The 22,527-nt window shown below is 41.2% G+C and overlaps 1 protein-coding gene across 3 annotated transcripts in view; it reads left to right on the forward strand.

Moving 5' to 3' along the window:
* The window catches only part of rapgef6 (Rap guanine nucleotide exchange factor (GEF) 6), a 106,156-nt gene that overhangs the window by 2,712 nt on the left and 80,917 nt on the right, over positions 1–22,527 (forward strand). For all 3 annotated transcript variants that reach the window (XM_026370410.1, XM_026370411.1, XM_026370412.1), the window contains exons 2-4: positions 18,100–18,170; positions 18,870–18,926; positions 21,401–21,484. In XM_026370410.1, coding sequence (XP_026226195.1) covers positions 18,100–18,170; positions 18,870–18,926; positions 21,401–21,484 — 212 coding nt within the window. The remainder of the gene's footprint in view (positions 1–18,099; positions 18,171–18,869; positions 18,927–21,400; positions 21,485–22,527) is intronic.

The following is a 22,527-nucleotide window of genomic DNA, read 5'->3' on the forward strand; positions in this document are numbered from 1 at the left end:
AGCAGGTCGTGGAGCCGCTCTGAACAGTACAGGAGACACAGACCAGTGTGTGGTCCAGGCTCTGCTCCTGGCGTTCATGCAGAGAAACACGTCTCCAAAGCAGCTGCGTGCGAATGGGGACGTTTCCCAGTGCTGATGCCAGTTCAAGCCCGACACTGTCTGTGCATTTGTTTCTAAAGTTTGTGCCAGTCGCTGGTCTTCTTGGAGCCATATGCACTGATTTGGTTTTACTTTCTAATTTCTTTTAATTCACTTGGCTCCTGTTCATTTTCTCAGAGTATGAATACAAACTGTCACACATGTGATTCATGACTGTTTATTATAATTTTCACTGATTTGTCCGGGGTGTTGTAGATTTATATTACGCTACAGAGTTGTTCCCACCAGCATACACTCACAGATGTTTATGCAATAACAATAAGTTTCCCTTTTAGGCAGTTTCCTGAGCATCATTTGCAGATTACTGTACATATATTGCAGTCAGGCAGTAAAGAACATTAAAAGTTTTTGGCATTGATTGTGGAATGAAGAACAGTAATGCTGATGATAATTTCCTTTAGCAGACCTGTGCATTTGTGTGTTTGCAGCATTACTTCATCTGTCTCCAATGTTGCCTGGTGCAGGACTCCACACAGTCCCTCTGGGATCTATCTCAGTAAACTGTGATTTTCTTTTTTTGTGAGAGAAAATATTCTAATGACTTTTAAGTAAGATGAGAAAAAAGTAAACGAGTTTAAAACGTGTATCGTCATTAAACACTTCAGACATTAGGAGCTCGTGTTCTTAAAGTAGTGTAGTAGTAAAGCACATTGTTAGTTTAATGGGTTTATTTTTACAGAACAAAACCCTACAGTTAAACTGAGACCACCCTGCTGAGCGGAGCATTTTCACAGTGTCCCAAACTGAATCATACACGAAGAGAAGTGAAATAGAAAAGCTTTATATGAAATGAAAACTATAACCAGTGATGATTTCATAGTGTAAGTTCAAAATGTACTTTCCATAAGTACATTTATATTTATATCTCAGATTGATTTCTCATCACACAGTTTAATTTCATGGACATCAGCTAGAAAGTTGTTTAATACTAGAAATACAGTACGAGTCTTAGTTTTCCATGTTGTCTTATTTGTCTGTCAGGACTATCGTAAACATCATTGATTGTGTTTCACTCTTCTAATCATGTTTTATTTACAGTTTCTGTGCTCATGACTTCATCGAGAGGTTTTGTTGCCGTGTGTTGTGTTGAACGGTGTAAATACAAAGAAACGTGTGCTCAGCTCAAGTTAAAACCATAATCCCTTGTTAGTTTGTTCCCTGTGTTAATACTTTCCAATCTGAGTGTGTTCAGAAAATATGAACACATTATGTAGATTACACATTGACAGACACTGAAATTCTTGAAAATTGATTGGTCAGAAGAGTGATGAAGAGCGGCGTGTGTAAGGTTCAGTGAACGAGAGTGTTTCAGTTTTATAGACCTAGACGCACTCAGTGTTACCGTACTAGCTGTTAGCATCTGCTCGAGTGTGGTTGAGCGTTCGAAGGTCAGAACAGGTGAGAACAGGTCAGAACACAGACTACTGTGCACAACCTGAGGTCCATTTGGAAGGACATACTGCAAACCTGACACAGAACCTGGAACAGTCAGTTTTGTTGTGCATGAACAGTATTAATAGAAGTCTTGGGTGTGAGGTTTGTCTCTGTTAGTTTCTCTCTTCGCTGGAGGAGCTGCGGTTTCAGCATCTGTTGATATAAAACTGACGTGGTGGCTCTTCCTGTCACAGTGGCATATTTTTAACCACATTACACATCTGACTCCGCTAGAAAAACATGTTATTAGAAAAGAGGGAGACCGAAAAGAAAGGGATGAGTAAGATGTTAAGAGAAGAGAAGCCTGTGTGCGAATTAGAGAAAATAGCAGAAGAAGTGTTGAGAGCGACGTCAGGTGAGACAGAAAGATGGTGGCAGATAATCTATCAAGAAAGATAGAAAGAGAGAAAGCTGAAGAGTCAGCAGAGAACGAACAAGATATCTGGAGAGCGAGATGAGAGCAGGACAGAGGTAGATGGTTAACTCCAAATGAAACTTGAGAGAGTTGGACTAGGAGCAGAAAGTGGGAGGTTGTACTCGCTTCATAGAGCGCCTGTGTGTGATGTTCACTAATGACCTTTACTACTTTAATACATAGGGTTAGGGTTCAGGGAATAATTGAAACCATTCCTCAGCGTACTAGAGCCCTGCTCATCATTTGGTTACCAAAGAATATTTATTTAATGTGCTGTGGACCTTCACAGATGAATCAGCATCACAGTGTGGTGCACACCGTACAGGATGCAGCTTGTTTATTTGTGGGTTTAAGCTGAAACTATGTCAGTGTGTCTGGTTCAGAGTGTGAAGCGTGACTGATATAGATCGAAACAAACTCATGGCCGGCAGTGGTGTGGGTCATTGTGACTAAATGAAATATGACCCAGAAAGTTCTGTTTAAAGCCACAAAATGCAGCAGGTAGCACTAGTGTTAAATCTCAGTCGGCTGTTCGCTCCGACACTCTGACCAGCGCTCGGGTCGTTGTTAATGCAGAACAGTCGTTCTCCAACACGGTTTAACAGTAAACTATCAGAGTTGACGCAGTAGAACCGGACATGTTGTCACTCTTTTTATTCTTTCACACATTCTTCGTCCTCGTCAACTCACGACAACACTGATGATTATTAAACACATCTTTTCATAAACCACAGGCCGCAGAACTCCAAGATGTCGTCTTCACACCTACGTGACATCCGATGAGGCAGTTTATTTTGTACAGGTCGCGTCATTTTATTGTTTTTCTAGTTTTTTACTTATAGGAGTGAGTACTGGGCGCTCGTTCGCCTGTTCGGCAGTTTCAGTGCACTTGAAGCGGTGTTACCATCGTTTTTAATGCACTAATTTCTTATTTGAAATGACCGTAATTGTCCCGTCTTCAGTGTGTCTGGTCATCTGGCAGCAGATTTCTGCGAGGCTGATTTTATTTTGCCCAGTAAATCCAACATGACGTCAACGCGGCACAAACGTCTCTCACTCCAAAAAGACTAAAATGAAAAGGAAACAGAGGAGTCTGTGTGAAACGGACAGAGAGGGAAACGCTGTGGAAGAAATTGTGTTTGTGTGTGTTTGTGTTTAACTGGGTGAATAAACACAGCCTTCCCCTGACCCAGGCCACTGAAAGCTCTCCTTGTGGAGCCAATAAAGGCTCCTCCTAACTGAACCGAAGGGCCTGTGGGGTGGGAGGCAGACTGACGCTCAGAAGGTTTAGAGAGAAAGTTCTTAGTCGTCTCTGCTGTATGGTTTGTGGTTGATGGTTTCAAAGATCTGTGACACCAGTTCTCCACTATGAATGTTTGAGCTGAACGCAGGAGCCTGAGAAACAGTCGACGGCAACATGACACCATTTAAAAACACGCTGTAACCTACTAAAATGGCAAAGGGGGACCCAACAAGAGCTTTTCTGTTTACTACAGAGCACTGGAGGGATACAGAGAAGAGTTTCAGCACTGGCACTAGCATTCTTTTATTATTTATCATTATTTAATTGGTAACTCTTTAGCTAATGTACCGGAAGGAAGAGAGTTCCTGCAGTACATTAATGCACGTGAAAAACAACTGGGTTTCCTTTCTAGTTGACTTTATTTCATTTAGCTTCATCGCTCTCTTTCATAATTGTGATGTTGTGAGACGTAGACATTTGTTTTCTACATATTTTATTTTTAATATATCAATTTTAAGGCTGGATGGTTCCTTACCATCTTTCACAGCTTATTTTTAGTGACTGATACAGAATAAAAAAGAATTTTAATGTAATAAATCCCAATTGTTCTGTAAAATAATTGTTTTGTTTTGTGTCCTGAAGAGATCATCAGTTCACTTAATGCTCATAAGAAGATAATCTAGTTGAAGCTTATGTTTTGCTGCTTTCACCACGTTTTAATCCTCCCTGTTTACTTAAAACACTTCATCAGCACCACTTGTAACAAAGCCGGGCTTCTTACAACATGTTTTCAAGTCCTTCTTTCACACAGTGGATCACAGCAGCAGCTGGGCTTCGTCCCGCTCGGCCTTGTTTAAATGTAAACTCTTTTCCTGTGGGTACCACCAACCTCACGGCCCGGCAGCCTCACGGGTTCCCAGGGCGTGTTTGCCTGCACATGCGTGTGGAAACGCTGTGTCGTGTCACTGTGTGTGTGTGTGTGTGTGTGTGTGTGTGTGTGAGGAGAGGAGTGTAGCTGCATTCCTCACAGGGCAGCAGGCGTGAACATGCAGATATCGTCAGCTCTGACGCTCGGTTTCATTTAAAGGGAATGTTGACTGAAGCTGCTGTTCCTCAGCCAGCGAGAGTGTGACCATCACATGTGGGACATCAGGACATCATTAGCTTCCTAGTTTACTGTAGGATTATTGGTTCCTTCCATTCATGAGGATTATAATGTTCAGTACGATGAATCTTAACAAAAGCTTGGTGAAAAGACGTTGAAATGCAGGAACCAGATATTTTCTAATGCAGCTGTTAGAGTATAAAACCCAAATCATTTAGGTGGATGATTCAGCTGGGAGGGTTTGATGCTGTAGCAGCAGCATGAGTCACCCAACATGGTCTAATGGAAAAATGAATGGGACTTTTCTGGTAAAACTCCTCCCACCTCATCGTGCATTACTATTTAGAAATTGTTTATTTAATCTGAGCTACAGTTCAAACAGCCAGAGGCATTCAATTTCCAGAGTACCCCACAGTGGATATATCTGTAAATACTTATATATTAGTATATAATCGTTTTATACTTATGTTAAACAGAAACTGCAGCTCTTGATATATGCAAATCAGGAAACCAAATATTTGAATCTAATTATTGGCAACAGAAATAGTTTATTCATTTCCAGTCAGCTGTCAATCAACATCCTTCTGACTTGGCTCTTTACTAATTAGATTTTCTTTTTGTCTTAGAGCAGACGTAGGCCAGGAAGCAGCCCGTGTCAGAACCAGTTGCCACACTACTCTCGTTAAAGTACTTTTATAGTCTTGCAAAACTGGTCTGGAATGTGTGTCAGAAAAGGAAAGTAGCAGATACTGTGTGCTGTGTGTTTGGGTGCGAGTGTACTGTACTGACTGTGTCCAGAGAACAAAATATAATGTTCGTGGCCTAATTATGAAGAATCCACTAAACTATGTTAGACTTCTTACTTATTCTTGGCATGATTCTGTGTCCGTTTGTTTGTTGCCGCAGCAGAAATACATGTTCCCCATGTGGGCAGGGTTCAGCAGAGCACAGGCACTGTGCAGGTTTCAAACATTCGGCTCGGTAAATCCCTCAGACACCGGACTGTAGTCAACAACAGCAGCATTCCTAATGGTAGCCAAGCAGCGTTGGTACACGAGGGAACACCACCTGGAACGATAACTGCTGTGTTTTCTTATTTTAAACTTGTAGCTGCTGCTTTATTTTGCCCATGAAGAGAAAAAATATCAAGAATTGTTCACAAGGTCCCTGCAGAGTGTCGAGCTATTGACATTGATTTTGTGGCCTGTTCAGATGAGTCAGGACTCTGAAGGTTAAAACCGCTTCTGTATTGGTCTATGGGACTGTGGTGGGACATTCCCACTATGTGTGTGACTGCTCTGAGTTGTTGAAGTTATGTTAAGAGGTACGACTAAATCACATCCAGCAATTAAAGAGATACGGCTCCTAGTTTGCTTCAGGTCAGCTTCAATTATGACGCTGAGTACGATGATTTAGTCACGCTGTCTCTTAGAGAAGGGGACTAGCCAGTGTTTTTACTTTTTATTTATCTAAGGAAATCTCCTTAATGGTTTCATTATGTGCTGCCTTACACATGGTTCTCCTTGATTTGTCTTGTTCATAGATACAGTTGGCACTTTGCAGCTTTTTGTGTACACAGGTAAAAGGCTACGACATGTTTCTACTTCGTCATTTTGTTTTCACCAGTGAGCGATTTCAATCCTGATATGTTAAATTTACGTTAGATTTAAAATGTTTGGTTTTGTTTTTACATTACTAAAGTGAAACAACTTCTCCTGGCACTGTAAGGAGATTTAGAGCTCGGTGGGTAATAGATACCTGTAATCTGTGGTAGTTTGCGCCAAGTCTGCCACTTCCTCCACCACTTAGGCAGGTTCCAAGTCACGGTGTGTATTTTCACATTGGATGAAAATGATCTGGTTCATGGAACAGATCCTGACTTTACACAGTCACTAGTGGATCATAACATGCTTTTTATGCTTTTATCTCTGTTTTTATGTTGCTCTGGGTAATATTTAGTTTAGAGATACTGAGAGGGTTAATGACAAAATGTATTTGTCTGTGTGCATATCGAACCTTATTTTGTGGACACACTGTCCCTCTTGTGAAGTTGCACATTTAGTTTAGCATTGAAGTGTATAGGTTTTATCGTGAATGGTTGGTGTGCTGGTTGCTGGCATTGTTTAAACATACTTGTGCTTGCAGACAGCTATCTGCTATCAGCTATCATATAACTCCTCTAATTACCTCTATATATCTTTTTATGCCTGTTCCATCTCGACATACATGTGTTGCGTGCACACAAAGAGCAGCTGCTTACCTGTAATTTTAATATTCAAACAGATAAACTAATGTGCTGCAGATAGCGCCTACTTTGGCTGTGCACATATAGAATCATACACAGTGTTTTGCTAAGAGAAAACTGGATATTTGCTTTGGGCTGAAGATGACAAAAGTTTTCACTTGTCATCGCTCTGTCCTGTTGTGCCTGTTCACACAAGTGGAAAATCACAGGCTTAACCACTTTGTGCAGATTTCATCATGACAACTCATAATGTGATTCAGAATTGTCTATGGCCCCCGTGTGCTTGTACACACTCCCAACAATGTCGGAGCATGCTCCTGATGAGTCAGCAGCTGGTGTCCTGGATGATCTGCTGGGGAGTCAGTGGTGGCACGTGTTGGTTTTGTTTGCACAGATTGCATGGTCAGACACCTGCACACTAGTGTCCTTCTGGAAGCTGCTGTGTAGGGCTCTCGCAGTGCTCCAACTGTTACTCCTTACACAGGAGCAGATACCAGTCCTGCTGCTGGGTGGTTGCCGTTCTGCACATATGACTGTACCATCGTAGAGTAACTGACCTGTGTGTTCTGACTGGGCTGCAGGTACCGCCTCATGCTACAGTAGTGAAAGGGACACAAAACCTGAGTCAGTCAGAAAGGATAAAGAGAGAGCATTTGTCTGCGGTCACAACATAAGTCCTTCAGGTGGATCTCATTCACAGACACTTGTGCTTCCTAAATGGACAGATTGATAAGCTCAAATACAAGTATCTAAACATGATATTTAGACGTTTTTGCAGTTACTAATCCACTAAGTCCACATGTAACCCACATGGAATTCAGTAGGAGGCCAGTAGTTAAGGAGAATGAAATTAAAATTGTTAGTGAGTGATTCCCAAAAACATGCAGGATGTGGATCAGTTTACAAAGAAACAGAAGTGGTGCACATTTTGTGTATTGCACAAGGTGATGGTGAAATGTACAACGTCATGTAGTTTGTTCAAGCAACATTAAGACATCAGTGGAAATGTAGTGAGTTTGATTTATGAATTATTTATTTTACTCAATCGTCTGTTACAAGTCACTCATTTTACTCAACTGCTTACTCACTTAAATCATGTTTTGTTTCCTCCTTCATTCATTTCTAACCCCCAACCTACTCAATTGATTGTGTCAATCACACATTCATTCACCTGTTGTGATGTGAGTGGACCTGGAAATACTAATAACTAACCCCTCTACAGTAGACCTGTCCTCACCATCAGCTTAGATGGACTGCACATTGCTACATGCCGACATAGGGACTCAGCCATTGAGCTGACAGGGGATGGCTGCTAACAAGCTGTAAGAGGTTGTGTTTATATCACCTGGTTGTATCCTCAATGAACAGCAGTAAAGCTTTTCAGCACCTCTCTCCCCTTTATATGACAAAGCACAGCGACATAATGAACGACCCCCTACCATCCCACGCATCTTCGCTGTCTCAGCAGAATGTTTGCTAGAAATGACAAAGTAAAAAAGATTGAACTTTACTTACATGTTTGCAGAAAAATGCAAAGCTCTGACCTCTGGAACGCTGGGAATGTGACAGCTGGAGTCCCTGAACTTCAAGCTTGCTTCACAAACATGAATGTATGAAACAACGACTGAGGAATCCAAGTATGGGGCTTAGTCATGACAAGAATCAGTGCCAACCCTAAACTTAGCAATGTTTCAACTTTTACAGCCATGTTTTGCATTTTTCACTATTATCTCGTCATAAGAATTTGCTTGTATAGAATTTCTTAGATAGCTTTTGATGGGAAAATATGTGGATTGATTAACAGCTAGGGTCTGTGCATTAGCAAGAATCTGGCAATATTATGGTATCATGATACAGCAGTTACATTTCAATATATTGGGATACTGTAAAAGAGGTGAGAGGTTGCAATTAAAAACCTGGTATTGTGAAATTAACACTCCACCAATCTGAGTCATCACAGTGCAATCTGAGGTAGCATTAATCAGAACACTGTTCATGTCATATCTTTATGTTGGGCTTATGTTTATGTCTTCATGTTTAGCGTCAGAGACACACAGTGTGCAATTTTTGTTTGAAAGCCTTGTATTTGTCCTCGCTGACGTTTGGTCCTCCAGCCTGTACAACTGTAAAACCGCTGTTGACCGACCTTTGACACCGTCCACACTTCTATCAGATATTACAGCCTCTCCTTCCATTCTTATCAGGCAGTTGCACAGCGTGAATGTGATATCATCGCCCTTTTAAACTCTTATTTCCAAAGTATCAAAGTCCTTTCATTAAGTTATTTAACATTTAGGTTTATTGTCTGATTCAAATGTAAACTTTCAACCTTCTCTGAAACTGAAAACATATCTCTGCTGCCAAATAATTTCAACAGAACTACTCTATTTCCTCCTTTGTCTTAATAATTTAATAATATCTTGAAAGGATTATGTTTCAGATGGATGAAATCACATTTGACAAAGCTTTCAACACTAGACACGTGGTTGGAAAGTATGAACATAAAACACAACCTAACAGTAATCTTTTTGTACATCACCACAGTCTTTATTGAACTGCAACAAGAGACAAACCTTCTTAATGAAATCGGACAACCTGACCTGTCAATGTAGGATGTAATGTAGTCTCAGCACCAGCTGGTCTCTGAACGCGTCCATTTTAAGTGTTTTCAATATACCCTTGGAGAGCTAATGAGAACGAGTCCACTGTAGGTTGAGAGACTAAAAATAATCTAAATTGTGCATTCACTGCTGACTGAGCTGACTCACTGTAAGTAATTGAACTAATTCAAAACCCAGAGTGATTCCCTCCCTTCTCCTGTCATTTGTTACCAATTAGTTCTTTTCCCAGACGCCATGATAACCCGAGCAGAGGTCATGACCTGGGAAGTGACTTTTTCTGCTTCTAATGGTGACTCCAGGTACCTACTCAATCCAGGTTATTGACATGGGTCAGATCAGCCTCTGGTTGGTCCATGGTGTGTTTAGTACAACAATAAAGGGCTCTGTGTATCCAGCGGTTCATTGACTGAGCGACTGTGGGCAGACAGAGCAGCTAAGTAGGGACGTCAGAGGAGCAGATGGAGACAGATTGATCTCTCCATATGGAAACAACTTCCACACACATCCTCTAAGATGGCTAAAGTGAGGTTAAGCCTTACTCATGCTACGTGCCATTAACAAAAAATGCGATGACTCATCTGATTGATGTACTTTCATACATGACATCTTTCTGAATGGTTTTCTATGGGAGATATGATGTTATTCATGTTGCAGGTTGCACACTAATTCTTAGGAATAACAAAAAGGAGTTCATTCACTGTGTCATCCTTACAAAGAAGTAAACATTGGTCTCAGTGAAAGTTCTTGTCACCTACCAGGCTTGGAGAAGGTTGGCTGGTTTTATCTCTTGTCACCAGTTTGTATCTGCTTACATGTTGTATTTTTTATGTTTAACAAAGAACAGCTGGAGAAACACTGTAGTGTTCCTGAGCAAGACGGATAACCTTCAACCCCTTCAGGTGGTTCCTGTCACTCACCCAAAGTAGAAATCTTTCATGTTTGTCTGGACTGCATTAGCCTTTTCATTTTCCTACTTTTCAAGGTAGAAACTAGATTTGTCCCAAGGGCTGAGAAAGTAAGTTGAAAACAATCAGCCCACTATTTATCTGGAAATTAGATTGGCTCAAGTGTACACAGATAAAAACCCGTTCAGGGTGTGTGTCAGTGTGAGCTAGCTGGAGGTCTGGCTGTGAACATGGTGTGTTGACGTCCAATTGATTCAGCATTTTCCATGCAAACATATTCAAACTATATGTGAATGTTAGTACATACCCACAAGTTCATGCACAGGGATTTTTTTTATTGCCAGTGGGAAACGACCAGAACTGCACTTGGATCAGACATCTCATCAGTCTAAAAGCCTAAAATGTTAAAAGTACAAGTTTTTAAAAATGATTTAGAGGTGGGTATTACATTTCATTTAGGCAGTTATTAATTTTAGTATGTTTTAGTTTAGTCTACAGCAGAAATACTCGCCCTCATCAACGTCTGTGCTGTCACCTCCTCACCCTGAGTTGTGGTCTCACTCTTTATTTATAGGAAATGTTGATGTCTTTTCTTTTCTTTTTTTTTGCCTGGATACTGATGAGTCCAATTTCTCAAGTGTTAGCTTTGGTCACATTTTGCTGAGCCTGTATTGTTCTCACCACAGAAACCATGCATTCCAGGTTCACCTGGTTTATACCATGCTGTGGGTTATAGAAACATCTGAGGCTCACATGAAACCAAACCAAACAAAAACAATTAATGCTAAAGCGAGCAGGCATCGCTGTAAGACACTCTGTGCTTTTCCTCTGTCTGAAACCGTCTGCAAGCCCAGAGCTACGCTGCTTGGTTCTGTGTTTGATTTACGGCGCTGCAGTGAGTGTGAGAAGCAGAGCAGAGCTGCCTGTCTGAACACATTGGTGAAAGAGATCAGCTATCTGTTCCATATCTTGGCCATCTGACAGCCTGCCTGTGGCTGTAAGGCCATGCAGATGACAGCTATGTGCAGACAACGTGGATTCGTGCATGAGCTACTCCTGTAGCTGCCATATTAATTTACATACTTCTTCATGTTTATGTTTGCATGTTTCTCTTTGGGCAGCAACCTAAACTTAGCAGCCCACCCTCAGACTTTGCCTGTCAGCTGAGCTCTGCCAGCTTCTCAGTACTGTGTGTTCACTCTCTACCGTCTGCTGCTTTTCAACAGACATAAACTCCTCTGGCTGCCGTGCCCTCCACTGTCGAGGTCAGAAGAGTTGGAGAGTTAATGGGGGAGATGCTGAAGAGGCAGAAGCATGAAAGATTAGCTGTAAAATGCATGTGATGAAAAGCTCCATGTATGGAACTCGTAATATGTACAGCCTGAACAAATAACTATGGAGTAACGTTACAGGCTTGAAATGAGAGCTTGTAACAAAGGTGCCGACTGTGTGAGAGGAGGGAAATGACAGATGAGCGCAAAGAGGTTTAGTAATGAGAGGGAGCAGAAAACATTTGTGAAGTTGTTTTTCAGGGTGTTTAGGATGTGTATGAAACGCAAAAACCAGTTCAGCCTGGAAGTGCAGCATAATTAGTAAAGATGAAAAGTTAAATTACCACAACTTCAGAGCATGAGCTGTAGCATTTTATATTTGTGGATTATAAAGCGTAGTCAGTCAGACCCACTCATATTGATGATGAGCTGCCTCACGGTGACTTTTCCAAGTAGAGATATCGATTGTTTTTTATTGATACATTTTGAAAATGGCCTTTTGCTTTTGCAGTGTAGCCTTTACCCAAAATAATGAGACAAACTGAGCAAAGTGACAGTTTTTGTCTTTATCCAGGGCATGATTATGATTAATACTGTCTACTAAGGAATAAATAACCACAACACACTACAACATGATTGTCTTTTGTCTGTGATGCCCCTTTTCTCATAGCCACAGAACATTCACTGCAGACAAAGAAACTTCCTTTGCCTCCTTCATTCATTTCAGCCAAAATGGGGAAAAAAAAGAAACTGCAGCTAAGATTACATAAAGGGTCAGATTTTCCATTTCTGTGTGTGGCACTGTTTTTGTGCGTATGTGTGTGGCTGTTTGGTTTGGCGGGTGGAGAGATGGCAGCTGGTGTGGTGCTTTCTTTTCTCTTTTCTAGTAAGAGTAAAAAAGGAGTGGACGTGTGCAGCACAGTAAGAAATTATGGTACAGAAATTGCAAAGTGACAGTCTGAACTTTTCTTTCCTTTTATTTGCACACAGTGGTTCACATCTGCCGTTCTACACAGTTGAACTCCTCCCCAGGAAAGATGTAGTGATTTTAAACAAAGGAAAATGATGCACTTACGTGCTTATTTATAAGCAGCCATCTTTTAAAACATATTCATACCTTCCAATGAAATCTATTTTGAACCGTTAATCTTCTATTTAGCTATGTTTGGGGCTTTTATTCTCTTGTACTGCACATGTTTGGCCCCTGATTGGTCCAGCACATACAGTAATTGTAGCTGTTCATGTCCAGTTCATGTGCTAGTCTGAGTCAAGAACAAGTTTCTCCTCTCTGGTCGTGAGTGACGCCTCTCCGTGCTCTCCCTTCCTCCATTCGCACTATTTCCATAACCCGCTCCACCACCAGCACCGCGACTGTCGTCACTGGGCTTTTTATGAACCCAAGTCCAGTTTTCATTGTGCAGAAACTCTCAGGATTCTCAGATTTGTGTTTATTTTCAGCATTTTTGCTTAGCAGACATTTGCTGGTGTCTCTCTGGACTTGAATTGATTTGCTATAGGTTCAATCCTAAAAACAGATTCTTTGTTGAAAAGAAAAATGGGCCGAGCTGTGAGCAGCAGGGCGGGATTTAAGAAGGAAGTGATGCCGGTGCACTTGAAACCTCACACTGATGCTGACGGTGATAAGACCGTACTACACAACAGAGCAGGGGATTGTCAGCGAGTTAAAAGACTGAAGGATCATACATGAACGTGTAGACCTTCAGATTTAAACCATTCAGGCTTTAGAAAGAATAAAACTAGGTTGTGCTTTATCAAGAATAGACGTGTAACTAAAGAGCAAGAAGCATTAGAGCAGCCATATCGTACACATGACGTCCTTAAGCCAAATATTTCCACTTGTTTTACAACTTTCACCAGTGACAAACAAAAATGTCAAAACCTCTTATTAACGTGATGGTATGTTACACATCAGGTATTGCTGGTTTTTAAGAATGGAGCTGGTTTAGTGCAGGCATGTCGTTTGTCATGATTGTCATGCGTTTGCTTGAAGCGGACATTTCCCTTTACTGTAAGATTTACAGATTCTGAAGCTGGAGATTGAAAAAGCAGAGTGTCACCAGTCTGTGCAGATGTTTAGCAGCAGTGGGTTACCACAGTGTAGTTTATAGAATGGGCTTCTCTCGAAGCACATTTGGGTATCGCAGCTATGGTATATACAGGCTGAGTGTTGGCAGGTTTTGTGGGATGTTGTAACTGTACCCGCAGAAACACTTGATTTTGGTGCATATAGCATGTCAAAATATACTATAAACGTACTGTACAGTGCTTTTTTTAGAGTTTCAACTGTGTTGACATAACTGCATGATAGTCTTCTAGAGATTAGTGAGGTGTGTGTTATTGATAAACTAGGATTAGCTAACAACGTGACACTAAACAGCGAAATAATGGGCTCTATTAGACCTGACTTTATTTCTAATATTCATCCTATTTAGCTTAATAGTTGTGTGATTCATAGAGAACATGATTATAACTTATAGAGCAACCAGTTATGTGCAGAAGTCCTAGTGTTGTTTTATTTTATTTGAGTTCCTTTGTTAAGATATTCTGTCTACATAGTTCAAACACTGCCCACTAAAGCATTTTGCTCCCTGACCTTTTGCCCTGTTCTGCTACAGCTCTGCACAATGTTTGCACAGAGACTGGGGAGTAGTCTATGTAAAGTACAGTACATGTTAAAAGCTGGCTGTGCAGGCAGGACGTTAACCAAGCTGCTTGTTCTGCTAGTTTGAATGGATGTGTTGTATCGCCTGCCTACAATATCCTCTCTGTGTCAGTGACAGGCTCGACCGGCATACTGTACATTCTGGCGGAGGTGGGAGTGGGTCGAGGGGCGATTGAACTGAAGTTTTAATAAAGATGCAGCGAAACAATTCTGTAGGTCGTCGTTTGATGGGAAAGGGAGAAATGTGGTGGGTGGGACAGCAGCCTCTGCACTGCAGCAGCCTGCTGAATAACAGACGTACTTTAGGACGCCACATGTTCAAATGTCACTCTTCTGTCAGGTCTAGAAACAAACACACACTGTTACTGTGAAATGTGGATAAAATGGCTTCATGGTAGATTCACACATTAATTGCTGTACAGTCTCTGTTGGATCTTGTTTTATTAAACACTGTGAGTGATGTTTCTGCCAGGAGGTGGCAGCAGCACTGTAGCTACCTCACACACTCTGTAAAGATCATCTGCATGGATCATCTCCATGTGTTTTAACATCTCCTTTGACACCAATAGTTTTAAATATTTTACTTTTTAAAATATTCTTGCTTCTAGTTGCAAACCTTGAATGTTTAAAGAGTGGACTTATCGTGACACAGAAACCCTCTGTGCTTTGTGCAGCTTTAACTAAAGCCTGAAAACATGAGGAGTGCTGCACCAAGGTTGCTTAGCCTTTTTGTCCTGACGATGCAGCATTCGGATATATTCATTTAAAAAAGAATATATATTATTATTATTATTATTATTATTAAGACTTAGACTAAGACTATTCTTTGATTGACAAGTTTGAGTGAAAAGCTACAGACTCAGCTGGTGATGAGTTAATGGATCCTCTCCTGAGGATCTGACGTCTTAATCACAGATGGGCTTATCAGTCCACCTCATGAGGCTCCAGGGAGTACGGGTCAAAGGTCACTGAGGAGGGTTGGATGTACTGTTCTGAGAGAGGACAGTGAATCAGCAAAGCACGGCACATGGACTTGAGGCTAATTACATGAATCCGATGTTGAGACGGAGCAGACAGTTCACTAAATCACAGGCTGGCTCTTTACATTGGGTTCAGCTTTTTCTTGTGGGTTGTGGGTGGAGACAACACTACATTAAAATACAGCAACCTAAAGCCAGACCACGTCCACCACCACAAACTCAGTGGGCACAGGGAGACAGACTGATGTGACATGAAGTGATCATGTTTCCATCGTCCCGCTCTGGGAGACCACAGATTGAACGACAAAGCAGAGCTCCCCTCCTCGGACATCCTGCTATCTGTCTGTCTGTCTGTCTGTCTGGGCCTATTGACGACCTGCTTTACACCAATCAATAGAGAAAAGGGGGCTGACTTCATGTGTTGGTAGTAGAATCACTGTGTTCTTTGCTTTTTTAAGTATCTGTGGTGTCATGGTTTTCTTTTTCTTTTTACACAGCTCACAACAAACACTACAACTCGTGATTCAAGCAGACATTTGCTGCTTATGATGAGTTATTATCATCATCCTCTGAAATATTGCAGAAACATTTATGTATTTTTTGTTTCAAAGTCTAAATGTTCCACACACTACATGTATTAGGGTTTCAACTTAGCACATCACAGAAAATCCTGCTCGTGTACTTTTTAAACTCAGATTTGAGGTGATCACATCTTCAGCAGATACATGTGGAAATGTCTTTTTGAATTAATCAGACTACACTAACAAATGTGGGTCCTACAGTAGCTGGTCGCCTCAGGCCTCCGTGTCCACACATACTGTACACACACACACATACTGTACACACACACACACACACAAATACTGTACACACACACTCACACACACATACTGTACACACACACACACACACAAATACTGTACACACACACACACACACACACGCTCAGCAGCAGCACCACAGTAGAGCTTACCACTGCTTACCGCTGCAGTTTGTTGTGCTCACTAACCCAGTTAACTGTGATTTCAAGTCGATACCGTTGTACATCCTAAACACTGTGAACCTTGTGTTCAACGGTTATTTACATGACTGAGACTGAGAGAGGTCGGGAGGTTTTCCTCAGGAGACATTTAGGACGAGAATAAAACTATATTTTTATTCTAAGAAGCACAATGGAAAGAACGAATCAACAACTGCTTCCGCTGGCTCCCACCGCTTTAACTGTACACACACACACGAAACAAACTGTGCTTTCACAAAAGCACACTCCTCTTTACTCCTACAGTGTTGAATTACCTTCAAATAGTGATGTTTGATTTATGTCTTTCACTAAGAAGACTGATGCTTGCGCCCACTTCTGTTTATTTCAACAAAGTGGCGCTAAACCAGGTTGAAGATCATATTATTTACGGGGGGATCTTGAGGGTTTAAAGCTGTAATCCATAAGTTCCTGCTTCATGGAATGTCTTTCTATGCGTGTGTATGGTTTGATTTGTATATCGTGATTAAAAATCTCAAGCTCCAACCTTGTAGCTAAATCCTCAATCTGCTCAAGCTGCATGTAAACAAAACCAGTAGTGAGGAAATAGTGATGCAGCAAAGTGTGCAGATGTGAAGTTGGCTTCTGGGGATTTGGAGATTTATTAGTTTCAGATTAGGGTTTTGTGTCTGGCCCAATTCTTGTGCCGTTTTGCTAAACTGCAGCTGTGTTTTTACTCTATCTTGGATGTGGATCATTGTTTTGGTTTTGTTTCAGCTGTCAGATGTTTGATGAAGAATGGTGCTGCTCACGTTAAAGGACAGTTGGTTTACATGTGCTCATTTGGCTCCACTGCTTAGTTTTAGCAGGAAATATATAAATGCATGAGAGTTAGATGAGACGATTGTATACAGAGACGAGAGAGGTATCAAAGTGTGAAACTACTGCCAGCGGCTGGCTGATGGGGCTTGGCACATAGACCGGGAACAGGGGTGGACAGCTAGACCGGCTCTGTCCAACAGCCAGAACTAACGGCCAGGCAACGAGTGGAGGCTGGTGTGGTCATTTTTACTTTTCAGTTTTTCATACGAGATGCAACCATTTAATTGTGCGCTTTAGTGCAAGCTAGAAGTCTTTATGCTAAGCTGATGTAGTTGTCTGCTGGTAACACAACGTTGTTTACTTACTATTTGTGTCAGACTGGAATAGAAAACGTCCTGGGTCCATCTCTATTCACTGTGAATCTGTGTGTGTGTGTGTGTGTGTGTGTGTGTGTGTGTGTGTGTGTGTGTGAGTGACCACTACACTATGCAGTAGCTGCTCTGTTTGTTTGATCCTGCAGATGCTCATATGAAACTGTTCCCTTCACATACACACTCTGTCGGCCTCTTAATGTTTTGACAGCTGCCTCTGATACAGGACTATATTAAGGCAGCGGGGGGATATATCTGTACGTGTCTCACTGCTGTCATGTGTGTAGATAAGTGGTATGCCTGCCTGTCTGGTTCGAGAGTGTCAATTTGATGGGCAGTGTTTGTCCAAGTGGCCTCTGTTGGAGCGCTGCGCTGCCCTAGATGTGATTTACATGGAGCTGAGCCATTCAACACTCTAAACAATGAGCTAATCTTTTAAAAGCTTTGACTTTTTAAACACATTCTCAACAAATTTCCAATTTTAAAGACGCGTGTTAATATATGTTGCTTAAACAGACTTTGTTTTTGAAACAGCTTGCAAATAGAAGCACAGGCCACCACAGTATGTAAATGACATATTTGAGGTAATGATGCACCACTCAAATCAAAGTGGATCGGTGTCACTACCTGTGCTGACCTTGTTAAGTATGTGGCCACGTGTGAAATAAATAAAATGACCCATGTAAAGAGGTATACAGGTTTTAAATTGAACAGAAATGGCGTTATAAGTGAAATGCACCTGCAGATACCTTCAATCATGGTATTTGGAGAAATATTTGTGCCTCCTTAGTTTTAAGGTGCGAGAGCTTTTTTTAATGGATGTGTAAACTAATGTTGATTTCATTGCGTCTGTTTCTGTCCTGCAGGATCTGCACACCATCTACTGCCACCTCTACCATATGGATGTGCTCTCTCACCTTCGGGAACATCAGCTAAGGTATTGCATGTTGTTTCTGGTATTAACTGAGCTGCCAAACACGGTATCCATTGACCAGATTAACTTTAAAGTAGCCCATAGGCTTACTTTCTGCATGAATTGTCGGGTGACACGCCCTAACCAAACAGGTTTAACAGTGCTGGGAATGTTTTTTTTCTAATCCTTTTTGCCCCAGGAAGGTTTTCCACCCATTCACAGGACATTCAGGCTGAAGTTCATTTTAGACATTGATGTGTTGCATGTTTAAAATGTTTTCCTTGAGGTCAGGAATGTGGTATTTTCCAGTTTGATTCAGCTGAGCAGGTGACAACAATGATACTTGAACAAGAGAGTTCACATTAAACTACAGTGTTACAGAGTCTTTTCCCCAACCCTTCTCTAACAAACCACAGAGACAGTAGTTTCTCATACTTTGGTAAATTAATGATAAAATGAACTGAAAGTGCTGTCCCAGTTGTCAAGTTTCAGTTTCTGTGAGTCTATTTAACTCTTTCAGATAAGTTCAACTGACAACATGCAAACATCAGGTGTAACGCAGACCCTGTGTGAACGGCAGTAATGATGGCGTCTAAAATCAGAATGCTTTCTGCCTGTGGAATACCTGTGAAGTTTAACATGGATATGTGATGGATTGTCAGAGCTAGGTTGTATTACTTACTGAGAGAAAATATTTAGCATTGTCCTATCTTTCTTTCTCAGGTCGATGTGTACCTCAGCCAGGTATGAGAGACATGAGGCTAACCACATCCTCTTCTAGTAAGTACACACTCTCAGGAACCGCTCTGCAGCAGTTTGCGGGACTGAGTCTCATTTTATTCAAATATTTGCTGAACAAAGCTTGTTTTATTCAAATAGAAGTTTTCTGTGTTTTTTTCCCCAGTATTTACCAAGTTTTGCAGCGTATGCATTGTTTCAGGAGTGCCCTGATTTATGATCACAGAGTTTATAACATTAGCACTTGGTAGACGCACACAACAACAACAACAACAACAACAGGAACAGTCAGGTTTGGCCTCTGCAGTTTTAACACAAGTGCATCAGCTTGCCAAGAGAATGGCTGCACTGAAATGTGAACAAAAAATATGTATGTAAAAATATGACGTATGTAGCAGACACTTTTGATTAAAGCCTTTAATAGTAAAACCTCTTTATTTAATCAGTCACATAATGCACTGCTTCTTAAATAAACCTTCAAACTACACATAGAAGAATTTTTGAACTGTTTGTGTTTTTTAACATTTGAATGAGATCGCTCATCCAGGACTCACTGTAATCTGGACAGGTTCACTTGATAGCCCGTCAGCTTTGCTTTACGCCTGTCTATCGTAGGGTGTGAATAAATGGGAACTGAGCTGGACGAGGCAAAATCCAGAAAGAAGTCATTTCTGCATCACATATAGTGCAGAGGAAAGTACAGTTCGAAGGCGAGAAGAGAAATTGGAGAGGGTTGACAGGCTAGTGAAAGAAGATGTGGGATGATGACGGGAGAAGGAGGAAGTGGTGGCAAATAAGCGATGTAAGGAGGACGGATATTAAGGGAGGACTGCAGAGGAGGAGAGAAAACAAGAGGCCGATATGCGACACAGGAGAAGGAAAGGATAGCAATGTTGAGAGGGAGGTGAGACAAGAAATTGGTGAGGGGAGGAAAGAGGAATTTGAAACATTGTAGGAGCTGAGATGTGGAGGAAATGTGAGAGACGGAGGGAGGACAGAGACAAATGAAACAGTGAGAGAGGATCTCACGTATCGTTGATGTATCATCATGCCCAGTAGAATCACATTAAACATTCAGTGGTTTAATTTAACATCCAATAAACACACACAAACAAAATCTTCCTTTCCAATAAGTGTTCCAATTTCTACCAGGGGCAAGACTTGAGTACCTTAACCCAGAACAAAGCGGCTGCCATGTCCAATTAGTCAGTGAACACACCACACACTACGCAGACAGCAGATGAAAGCAATCAAGGTCTCTCCAATGAAACCATAATAGTAGTTAATCTTGTTGGCCTCACTTAAACCAACAGAGCAGAAATAAACAAATCTCTTCAGTTTTTTTTAAACGTATTTTAAACACGATTACCTTCCTGCTTCACAATAATAACATGAAACACAACAAACAAGACCACAAATAAGGAGTAGGGCAGCCCCTCGTGATTGCTCTCATTATTGTGCCGTCTGCCAATTAGTTTTGTAATTAATCAAAACAAGTCATAGAACTGTGAAAAATGCCCAGTAGTTAAAGGGAGATTGTGATAGTTTGTTTGTAGCTCGGTGATGATGATCAACCAAGTGAGGAACAACAGCTTGTTTGAGGTTAATGCTGCTAAAGTTCACTTACTTTTTCCACCGACCCAGGCAACTAGGGGTGCAACGGTACTGAAACAGACACACCCCAAACAAACAAACGGGGTATGAAGTTAAATTGAGGTGTCAGCCGAACCATTAGGACTGTTACATGACTAATAGAGATGCACAGTTTGGTCATTATCTGTGTGCAATTAGCTTAAACATATGTATTTGTCTAGACTTGCGACTCAGACGTTAGTGACAGAACAGATTATGCAGCTATTTCAGCCCTGTTCCTGTTCTTTTAGCATGGATGAAGTAGTTAATTGGTTCTCTCCATCTTGCAGTGATGGCACATCATATTATAGCTCTAAAGTGCTTGATGTCCTAAGAATACACTTTTGCTAATGGAAAATGCAGCACTTGGGAATCAAAGCTGAGAGGTTGACTTTCTGAAGCCTCTGAAAAAATTCATGGGAGAAACCTGTTGTGTTAAAATGCTTTTCGTAGCTACGAGGTGTATGGACATGTATGAGAAGGAGTAGGTCTATTGTTTTATTCTTTTATTTCTTTATTAAAAACAAGCACACATGAACAAAGTATTGTGTAAAAAACTGTGACCAGCAGACACTGTGTAGTGTGGGGGGGGCAGGAAGTTGACGGCAGACTTTTGTCCACTGCTCTATATGAGGGAGGCTTTGCTAAATAACATGAACTCTTTAAAGTACAGCCTCCAAAAGGATCATAAATTAAGATCTAAAATGTTCCTCCTATGTGGAGGAGGGTTTATTACAGCATTAGTTTTTGATACTGAGCTGCTGGTATCTGGGGAGGTTCAACAACAATAATAATAGATACTAGTTAATTACCCCTGAGACAAAAATGGGAATATTTCACATTGTGCAGTTTGACACCGGTGTGTTTCTCTCTCTCTCTTCCAGCCCAGACAGCATCGCTACCTGCTGGTACATCCTGCTCTCTGGATCGGTCTTCGTCAAGGAGCACATGTACCTGGCACGGTGCTGGTATGTAAAAATCATCCACACACACACACACACACACAGAATGTCGTGGAGAGGTGAGACAGCAGGTGTCATACGAGTGAGAGGAGGTGGGATTTGCCTGACGTTACGTTATCTTGTCAGATGGAGTGTGTACATGTATCAGTGTGTGTGTTTCTGTCTGAGGGAGATGACATGTCACAGTGCTAAAAAAGGATGAAAAGAGAAGGCATTGTTTCCTCTGATAGTCTGACGTGTAAGGGGATACTGCTCCTACACACACCTGCAGCTCCTTTTTGACTACTGTATAAAACAGATTTGTTTCTCAGGATGTGTCCTGGGTCACATGAATGAAGTCTACTGGGTATTCAAAGAGAAACACTTGTACATAAATGGCAATTATTCTCATTATTTCCAATTGAATCTTTAAATCTTTCATGGTTTAACCCTTAGTTTGTTGTATTTGGTTTCTTCATACTGATGCGTTTCTAGGACCTCGTCACTTACAGGCGTATGTGTAAACTAAAATGTGTTGCAGGTCGTAATGAAGCTTGATAATTTATATAAAACTAAAACTACAATGCAGGGTCAGCTTGCAGAAACTTATAATAAAAGCTTTCTTGTGTTTTCAGTTGAAATAAATCGTTTTGTACATATGTTGACAGTGAAAACCTGTGGTTGTGTTGTGTTTGATAAGGAAGGAGCTCAGATTTCTGGGCAGAGGTTCATCATGCTTTAATCTAATACTAAAGTATCAGGTCCTGGTCCTCCTCAGACCAGCATGAATGCCAAAAAAGCTCATAAAGTACCTTAAACACAGATGCTGCACAGAAACTGGCCCTCAGCTCTAATGTTTAGCTTCCCTCTGTTGTTGTAGTTGGACTGAAACGGTAGCATTGCGTGCCATTAACAGAAAGGAGGGGGTATCTGTCTAAATCATAAAATTAGGACCTTCTGGCTGCAAATTTCCAACTGAGAATGTTGGCGTCTAAAACTTTCATACATCCAATGTCAGTGATGGGACTTATAGAAAAGAAGCAGCAAAAACTATTCACTGTTTGAAAAGC

This window comes from Anabas testudineus, chromosome 14, assembly GCF_900324465.2.
Source record: "Anabas testudineus chromosome 14, fAnaTes1.2, whole genome shotgun sequence".
Taxonomy (NCBI): Eukaryota; Metazoa; Chordata; class Actinopteri; order Anabantiformes; family Anabantidae; genus Anabas; species Anabas testudineus.